Genomic DNA, 10,000 nt, shown 5'->3' with positions numbered 1-10,000 from the left:
GGAAAAGGAGAGGAGGAGGAGAAGGAGAGGAGAGGAAGAGAGATTAATGGAGAGAATGGGTTGGAGAGGAGATGAGGAGAGAGAGCAAAGAGGAGAGGAGAGGAGGAGAGTCTGTGGAAAAGAGTGCAGAAGGAGAAATGAGAGGAGTTGAGGAGAGAGAGTTGAGGAGAGAGAGGAGTTGAGGAGTTGAGGAGAGAGAGGAGTTGAGGAGAGAGAGGAGTTGAGGAGAGAGAGGAGTTGAGGAGTTGAGGAGAGAGAGGAGTTGAGGAGAGAGAGGAGTTGAGGAGAGAGAGGAGTTGAGGAGTTGAGGACAGAGAGGAGTTGAGGAGAGAGAGGAGTTGAGGAGAGAGAGGAGTTGAGGAGTAGAGGAGAGAGAGGAGTTGAGGAGAGAGAGGAGTTGAGGAGTTGAGGAGAGAGAGGAGTTGAGGAGAGAGAGGAGTTGAGGAGAGAGAGGAGTGGAGAAGGAGAGGAGTTGAGGAGAGAGAGTAGTTGAGGAGAGAGAGGAGTTGAGGAGAGCAGTTGAGGAGAGAGAGGAGTTGAGGAGAGAGAGAGGAGTTGAGGAGAGAGAGGAGTGGAGAAGGAGAGGAGGAGAGAGAGTAGTTGAGGAAAGAGAGGAGTTGAGGAGAGCAGTTGAGGAGAGAGAGGAGTTGAGGAGAGAGAGAGCTATATAGAGAGCAAAAACTGGAAACTGGTCTTAGGAAAGTTAGTGACAATGTATACATCTTTTTAATCACAGCTCTCTCTCTCTTTCTCTTTATATTTATGTCATTTATGCATTGGCGTCTTAATTTATCATCTGGGCTGTGTGGAGTGATGTCACTTTCAACTGGGGCATGTTTAAACACACACGCACGCACGCACGCACGCACACACACACACACACACACACACACACACACACACACACACACTAGTGCAAGTTTATACTATCAGTCTCCATCAGCATCAGAAAGCATTCTGGGTAGAGGTGATTGCCTTTCTTTCACCACACAACACACTCCATTAGAGAGCAGCAATCTGCCTGGACTAGAGGGAATACACACACACACACACTCCAGTAGAGAGCAACAATCTGCCTGGACTAGCCTACAAGGTCAGGGCTTTGTGATGGCCACTCCAATACCTTCACTTTGTTGTCCGTAAGTCATTTTGCCACAACTTTGGAAGTAAGCTTGACGCACACGCACACACACGCACGCACACGCACACGCACACACACACACACACACACACACACACACACACACACACACACACACACACACACACACACACACACACACACACACACACACATACACACACACATACATACACACACACACTCAGACACACATGAGAATAACATGTCTTCTTTCTTCCATTTCCAATTACAACAACATTAATGGGCCTGTGTTCAGTTTTCATCCTCCCCATCCCCTTATCCATATTCTGACCCCTCTCTCTCACTCTCTCTCTCTCCCCCTCTCTCTCTTCCTCTCTCTCTCTCTCTCTCTCTCTCTCTCTCTCTCTCTCTCTCTCTCCCTCTCCCTCTCCCTCTCCCTCTCCCTCTCTTTTTCTCACTTTGTTTACGTGAGTATAGCACACACACAACCACACACTTACAAAACACATACACCACACATACACACTGACACACACCACGCACACACTGACACACACCACACACACACTGAGCCACTTTGACGTATTCTGACATTTAGTTGAAAGCAGTGTGTGCATCCCCAGGGATGCTTGCAGGACAATAGGAGATTTACATTTCTCTACATAATCTTGAACAGGAAACTACAGCCTTTTTTACCATCTTGGGAACTCAACATGGAGGGCTACACTTGGTTCTCTGTTCTTCAGTTCAACCGTCTTCTCTTTAGAAGTGCTAGCTACATCTCTACACAAGTGTAACCCTCCATTTTGTCTCATTTTCCTCTCCTCTCCTCTCCTCTCCTCTCCTCTCCTCTCCTCTCCTCTCCTCTCCTCTCCTCTCCTCTCCTCTCATCTCCTCTCCTCTCCTTTCAGGTTCCTATGAATTATTAAATACGTCACTTTTTTTGGTTCACAGGGAGAGGGGGAATGTCACACACACACACACACACACACACACACACACACACACACACACACACACACACACACACACACACACACACACACACACACACACACACACACACACCTGTATCTTTTGTTCTGTATAGGAGCTTTTTGTATAATATCAAAGTTGCCGGATAAAGGAAAACCCAAACCGGGTTCTGTTCTGTTCTTTCCAACCAAATGGTCCCTTCTCCTCTCAGTGGACTGACTGTCATTGTGAAAAATGTGTCAAGATATAGGTACAGACGGTAACATCTGACACCTTTTATGCCCTTCGGGGACTGAAAAGATTTGCCATGAGTCCCCAGATCCTCAAAAAGTTCTACAGCTGCACCATCGAGAGCATCCTGACCGGTTGCATCCCCCGCCTGGTTTGGCAACTGCTCGGCATCTAAGGCGCTATAGAAGGTAATGGCCCAGTACATCACTGAGGATTCCTGCCATCCAGGACATCAATACTAGGCGGTGTCAGAGGAAGGCCAAAAATAGTGTCAAAGACTTCAGTCACCCAAGTCATAGACGGTTCTCTCTGCTTCCGCACGGGAAGCGGTACCGGAGCGCCAAGTCCAGGACCAAAAAGCTTCTCAACAGCTTCTACCTCCAAGTCACAAGACTGCTGAACAATTAATCAAATGGCCACTCGGACTATTTACATTGACCCCCCCCCTTTGTTTTTACATTGTTGTCACCCTTCCTACATGTACAAATTCCCTCGACTAACCGGTACCCCCTGTATATAGCCTCCACATTGACTCTGTACCGGTACCCCCTGTATATAGCCTCCACATTGACTCTGTACCAGTACCCCCTGTATATAGCCTCCACATTGACTCTGTACCGGTACCCCCTGTATATAGCCTCCACATTGACTCTGTACTGGTACCCCCTGTATATAGTCTCCACATTGACTCTGTACCAGTACCCCCTGTATATAGCCTCCACATTGACTCTGTACCAGTAACCCCTGTATATAGCCTCCACATTGACTCTGTACTGGTACCCCCTGTATATAGTCTCCACATTGACTCTGTACCGGTACCCCTGTATATAGTCTCCACATTGACTCTGTACCGGTACCCTCTGTATATAGCCTCCACATTGACTCTGTACCGGTACCCCTGTATATAGCCTCCACATTGACTCTGTACCGGTACCCCTGTATATAGCCTCCACATTGACTCTGTACCGGTACCCCATGTATATAGACTCCACATTGACTCTGTACTGGTACCCCCTGTATATAGTCTCCACATTGACTCTGTACCGGTACCCCATGTATATAGACTCCACATTGACTCTGTACTGGTACCCCATGTATATAGTCTCCACATTGACTCTGTACTGGTACCCCCTGTATATAGCCTCCAGATTGACTCTGTACCGGTACCCCCTGTATATAGCCTCCACATTGACTCTGTACCGGTACCCCCTGTATATAGCCTCCACATTGACTCTGTACCGGTACCCCTGTATATAGCCTCCACATTGACTCTGTACCGGTACCCCTGTATATAGCCTCCACATTGACTCTGTACCGGTACCCCTGTATATAGCCTCCACATTGACTCTGTACTGGTACCCCCTGTATATACCCTCCACATTGACTCTGTACCGGTACCCCCTGTATATAGCCTCCACATTGACTCTGTACTGGTACCCCCTGTATATAGCCTCCACATTGACTCTGTACTGGTACCCCCTGTATATAGCCTCCACATAGACTCTGTACCTGTATATAGCCTCCACATTGACTCTGTACCTGTATATAGCCTCCACATTGACTCTGTACCTGTATATAGCCTCCACATTAACTCTGTACCTGTATATAGCCTCCACATTGACTCTGTACCTGTATATAGCCTCCACATTGACTCTGTACCTGTATATAGCCTCCACATTGACTCTGTACCTGTATATAGCCTCCACATTGACTCTGTACCTGTATATAGCCTCCACATTGACTCTGTACCTGTATATAGCCTCCACATTGACTCTGTACCTGTATATAGCCTCCACATTGACTCTGTACCTGTATATAGCCTCCACATTGACTCTGTACTGGTACCCCATGTATATAGCCTCCACATTGACTCTGTACTGGTACCCCCTGTATATAGCCTCCACATTGACTCTGTACCAGTACCCCCTGTATATAGCCTCCACATTGACTCTGTACTGGTACCCCCTGTATATAGCCTCCACATTGACTCTGTACCAGTACCCCCTGTATATCGCCTCGTTATTGTTATTTTATTGTGTTACTTTTTATATATTTTTTTACTTTAGTTTATTTGGTGAATATTTTCTTAACTCTATTTCTTGAACTGCACTGTTGGTTAAGGACTTTCACAGTAAGGTTGTATTGAAATAAAATGTGATTTGATAAAGAGTAGGAGCTATGAAACACACACACACGTATGCACCCACATACACAAGTACACACATACACACACGCACACACCCGCATATGCACACACATACACAAGTACACACACACACGCACACACCCGCATATGCACACACATACACAAGTACACACACACACGCACGCACACACCCGCATATGCACACACATACACAAGTACACACACACACGCACGCACACACCCGCATATGCACACGTACACACACACACACACACATGCACACACATACACACGCATGCACACACATACACAAGTACACACATACACACACGCACAGACCCGCATATGCACACGCACACACACACACACACACACACACACACACACACACACACACACACACACACACACACACTGTCATAATGAAATAACAGCTGTCCGTACGTTCTCCTGTGTTGAATTGGTGAGGGTCCAGTATTCCAGACACCTGCAGGGATCTGATGCAGGAGTCGACCATCTCCAGTCCTGTGGTCAACTCATCCTCTATGTCCTTCTGGCCATCCGCTGCACAGGAAGCAGGAAACATGGGCAATAGGTAAGTCTGGGTTAACAGTTGTGACACAACCTTATATAAGACATACAGTGCCTTCAAAAGGTATTCAGACGCCTTGACTTTCTCCACATTTTGTTAGGTGACAGCCTTATTCTAAAATGGATTAAATCTTTTTTTTCTTCATCAATCTACACACAATACCTCGTAATGACAAAGCAAAAACAGGTTTTTAGAAATGTATTGTAATTTATAAAACATAAAAAACGGAAATAACACATTTACTTAAGAATTCAGACCCTTTACTCAGTACTTTGTTGAAGCATCTTTGGCAGCGATTACAGCCTTGAGTCTTCTTGGGTATGATGCTACCAGCTTGGCACACCTGTATTTGGGGAGTTTCTCCCATTCTGCTCTGCAGATCCTCTCAAACTCTGTCAGGTTGGATGGTTGGAACTATTTTCTGATCTCTCCAGAGTTGTTTGATCGAGTTCATGTCCAGGCTCTGGCTGGGCCACTCAAGGCCATTCAGAAACTTGTCCCGAAGCCAATCATTCGTTGTCTTGGCTGTGTGCTTAGGGTCGTTGTCTTGGCTGTGTGCTGAGGGTCGTTGTCTTGGCTGTGTGCTGAGGGTTGTTGTCTTGGCTGTGTGCTGAGGGTGGTTGTCTCGGCTGTGTGCTTAGGGTCGTTGTCTTGGCTGTGTGCTGAGGGTCGTTGTCTTGGCTGTGTGCTGAGGGTCGTTGTCTTGGCTGTGTGCTGAGGGTCGTTGTCTTGGCTGTGTGCTGAGGGTGGTTGTCTCGGCTGTGTGCTTAGGGTCGTTGTCTTGGCTGTGTGCTGAGGGTCGTTGTCTTGGCTGTGTGCTGAGGGTCGTTGTCTTGGCTGTGTGCTGAGGGTCGTTGACTTGGCTGTGTGCTGAGGGTCGTTGTCTCGGCTGTGTGCTGAGGGTCGTTGTCCTGGCTGTGTGCTGAGGGTCGTTGTCTTGGCTGTGTGCTGAGGGTCGTTGTCTTGGCTGTGTGCTTAGGGTCGTTGTCTTGGCTGTGTGCTGAGGGTCGTTGTCTTGGCTGTGTGCTGAGGGTCGTTGTCTTGGCTGTGTGCTGAGGGTCGTTGACTTGGCTGTGTGCTGAGGGTTGTTGACTTGGCTGTGTGCTGAGGGTCATTGTCTCGGCTGTGTGCTGAGGGTCGTTGTCTTGGCTGTGTGCTTAGGGTTGTTGTCTTGGCTGTGTGCTTAGGGTCGTTGACTTGGCTGTGTGCTGAGGGTCTTCCACCTGTTGGAAGCTAACCTTCACCCCAGTCTTAGGTCTTGTGCGCTCTGGAGCAGGTTTTCATTAAAGAGCTCTCTGTACATTGCTCCATTCATCTTTGTCTCGATCCTGACTAATCTCCCAGTCCACGCTAATGAAAAACATCCCCACAGCATGATGCTGCCACCACCATGCTTCACCATAGGGATGGTGCCAGGTTTCTTCCAGACATGACGTTTGGCATTCAGGCCAAATAGTTCAATCTTGGTTTCATCAGACCAGAGCATCTTGTTTCTCCTGGTCTAAGAGTCTTTAGGTGCCTTTTGACAAACTCCAAGTGGGGTGTCATGTGTCGTTTACTGAGGAGTGGCTTCCGTCTGGCCACTCTACCATAAAGGCCTGATTGGTGGAGAGCTGCTGGGATGAATGTCCTTCTGGAAAGTTCTCCCAGAGTTTTATTTAACCTTTATTTAACTAGGCAATTCTTATTTACAATGACGGCCTACTAAAAGGCCTACTGCTGGGACAACACAACACTGCACAAAGAGATACCTAACACAATAACATAGCATGGTAGCCGCACATGACAACAACATGGTGGCAACACAACATAGCAGCAGCACAACATGGTAGCAGCACAACATGGTAGCAGCACAACATGGTAGCAGCACAACATGGTAGCAACACAACATGGTAGCAGCACAACATGGTAGCAGCACAACATGGTAGCAACACAACATGGTAGCAGCACAACATGGTAGCAGCACAACATGGTAGCAGCACAACATGGTAGCAGCACAACATGGTAGCAACACAACATGGTAGCAGCACAACATGGTAGCAGCACAACATGACAACAACATGGTAGCAACACAACATGGTACAAACATTATTGGGCACAGACAACAGCACAAAGGGCAAGAAGGTAGAGACAACAATACATCACACAAAGCAGTCTTTGAAAGAAGTGAATGAAGAGGAACCTCCCTGACCAAGGCCCTTCTCCCCGAATGGCTCAGTTTGGCCGGGCGGCCAGTTCTAGGAGAAGTATTGGTGGTTCTAAACTTCTTCCATTGAAGAATGATGGAGGCCACTGTGCTCTTGGGTACCTTCAATGCTGCAGAAATGTTTTGGTACCCTTCCCCAGATCTGTGCCTCGACACAATCCTGTCTCTTAGCTCTGTGGACAATTCAGATGACCTCTTGGCTTGGTTTTTGCTCTGACATGCACTATCAACTGTGGGACCTTATATAGACAGGTGTGTGCCTTTCCAAACCATGTCCAATTAATTGAATTTATCACAGGTGGACTCCAATCAAGTTGTAGAAACATCTCAATGATGATCAACGGAAACAGGATGCACCTGAGCTCAATTTCTGTTTTCGCCTTGTCTTTATGGGGTATTGTGATGTCATTATGTGCTATTGTGATGCCATTATGAGGTATTGTGATGTCATTATGGGGTATTGTGATGCCATTATGAGGTATTGTGATGTCATTATGGGGTATTGTGATGACATTATGGGGTATTGTGATGTAATTATGGGGTATTGTGATGACATTATGGGGTATTGTGATGTCATTATGGGGTATTGTGATGACATTATGGGGTATTGTGATGTCATTATGGGGTATTGTGATGACATTATGGGGTATTGTGATGTCATTATGGGGTATTGTGATGACATTATGGGGTATTGTGATGTCATTATGGGGTATTGTGATGACATTATGGGGTATTGTGATGCCATTATGGGGTATTGTGATGACATTATGGGGTATTGTGATGACATTATGGGGTATTGTGATGACATTATGGGGTATTGTGATGACATTATGGGGTATTGTGATGACATTGTGGGGTATTGTGATGTCATTATGGGGTATTGTGAGTAGATTGAAGAGGATTTTTACTTACTTAATTAATTTTAGAATAAGACTGTAACGTAACAAAACTTTCCTAACGCTTATTATGGTTAGTGACTTTAAATAACAACATCAAAAATATAGCATTTTACACTTACCTTGGGTGTTCCAGCGAAACTGGTCATCTACCGAACTGCAAGAAAACAAACACAAGATTTGAGGTTCTGAAAACAAATGTATGATATGGAGTTGATCATACTGTAACATCATAGTTAAGATTGAAACTATTTAGTGCATAACATCTGACGTAAACAAACAAGCTGTAACAGATGGATATTGAAGCAGAGAGCGACGGAATAGGAAGGGAAAAGCTCTACTGCAAAACTCTGTTAGCTATTCAGTTGTCAGCAAAATGGACTTTTCCAGCCAAACCTTGACATTTTAAATAATAAGGAATAAGTTGGAAGTTAACGAAAATATAGCTTTCCATTGTTCCTTTGAATTGCTGACACATCCTCTCTTTATGTTGATGGTTGAGGCTAATATCGCTTTGTGGGATAGACCATGCTAGGAGGCTAATATCGCTTTGTGGGATAGACCATGCTAGGAGGCTAATATCGCTTTGTGGGATAGACCATGCTAGGAGGCTAATATCGCTTTGTGGGATAGACCATGCTAGGAGGCTAATATCGCTTTGTGGGATAGACCATGCTAGGAGGCTAATATCGCTTTGTGGGATAGACCATGCTAGGAGGCTAATACCGCTTTGTGGGATAGACCATGCTAGGAGGCTAATATCGCTTTGTGGGATAGACCATGCTAGGAGGCTAATACCGCTTGTGGGATAGACCATGCTAGGAGGCTAATATCGCTTTGTGGGATAGACCATGCTAGGAGGCTAATACCGCTTTGTGGGATAGACCATGCTAGGAGGCTAATATCGCTTTGTGGGATAGACAATGCTAGGAGGCTAATATCGCTTTGTGATAGACCATGCTAGGAGGCTAATATCGCTTTGTGGGATAGACCATGCTAGGAGGCTAATACCGCTTTGTGGGATAGACCATGCTAGGAGGCTAAAATCGCTTTGTGGGATAGACCATGCTAGGAGGCTAATATCGCTTTGTGGGATAGACCATGCTAGGAGGCTAATACCGCTTGTGGGATAGACCATGCTAGAGGCTAATACCGCTTGTGGGACAGACCATGCTAGAGGCTAATATCGCTTTGTGGGATAGACCATGCTAGGAGGCTAATACCGCTTTGTGGGATAGACCATACTAGGAGGCTAATATCGCTTTGTGGGATAGACCATGCTAGGAGGCTAATACCGCTTTGTGGGATAGACCATGCTAGGAGGCTAATACCGCTTTTGTGGGATAGACCATGCTAGGAGGCTAATATCGCTTTTGTGATAGACCATGCTAGGAGGCTAATACCGCTTTGTGGGATAGGCCATGCTAGGAGGCTAATATCGCTTTGTGGATAGACCATGCTAGGAGGCTAATATCGCTTTGTGGGGTAGACCATGCTAGGAGGCTAATACCGCTTTGTGGGATAGACCATGCTAGGAGGCTAATACCGCTTTGTGGGATAGACCATGCTAGGAGGCTAATACCGCTTTGTGGGATAGACCATGCTAGGAGGCTAATATTGCTCTACGGGCTAGCTCCCCAGAACAATCAATGACAGTCTAATATCATAGCCAGTCAGACCAGAGAGAAATATCAAACTGTCCAGTGTGTGATCATTGTTAGACCAATATGACGCACAAGCACTCAAACATAAACGTATAGACTACAATTAGTAGATACTGTATACTCTGAGGTAGATAATATATGAAGTGAAATAAACAATAAAAATTAACAGTAGACATCTCTCTCTC

At 46.1% G+C, this 10,000-nt stretch overlaps 1 protein-coding gene across 1 annotated transcript in view; it reads right to left on the bottom strand.

The window, feature by feature from the left end:
* Window positions 1-10,000, bottom strand: part of LOC124040475 (catenin delta-2-like) — an 890,284-nt gene that overhangs the window by 12,352 nt on the left and 867,932 nt on the right. Inside the window, exons 4-5 of the mRNA XM_046357697.1 lie at window positions 8,274-8,308; window positions 4,902-5,021 (exon numbers count right to left, since the gene is read on the bottom strand). Coding sequence (XP_046213653.1) covers window positions 4,902-5,021; window positions 8,274-8,308 — 155 coding nt within the window. The remainder of the gene's footprint in view (window positions 1-4,901; window positions 5,022-8,273; window positions 8,309-10,000) is intronic.

The sequence above is a fragment of the Oncorhynchus gorbuscha genome, linkage group LG07 (assembly GCF_021184085.1).
Source record: "Oncorhynchus gorbuscha isolate QuinsamMale2020 ecotype Even-year linkage group LG07, OgorEven_v1.0, whole genome shotgun sequence".
Taxonomy (NCBI): Eukaryota; Metazoa; Chordata; class Actinopteri; order Salmoniformes; family Salmonidae; genus Oncorhynchus; species Oncorhynchus gorbuscha.
This window is presented reverse-complemented; position numbering and strand designations above follow the sequence as displayed.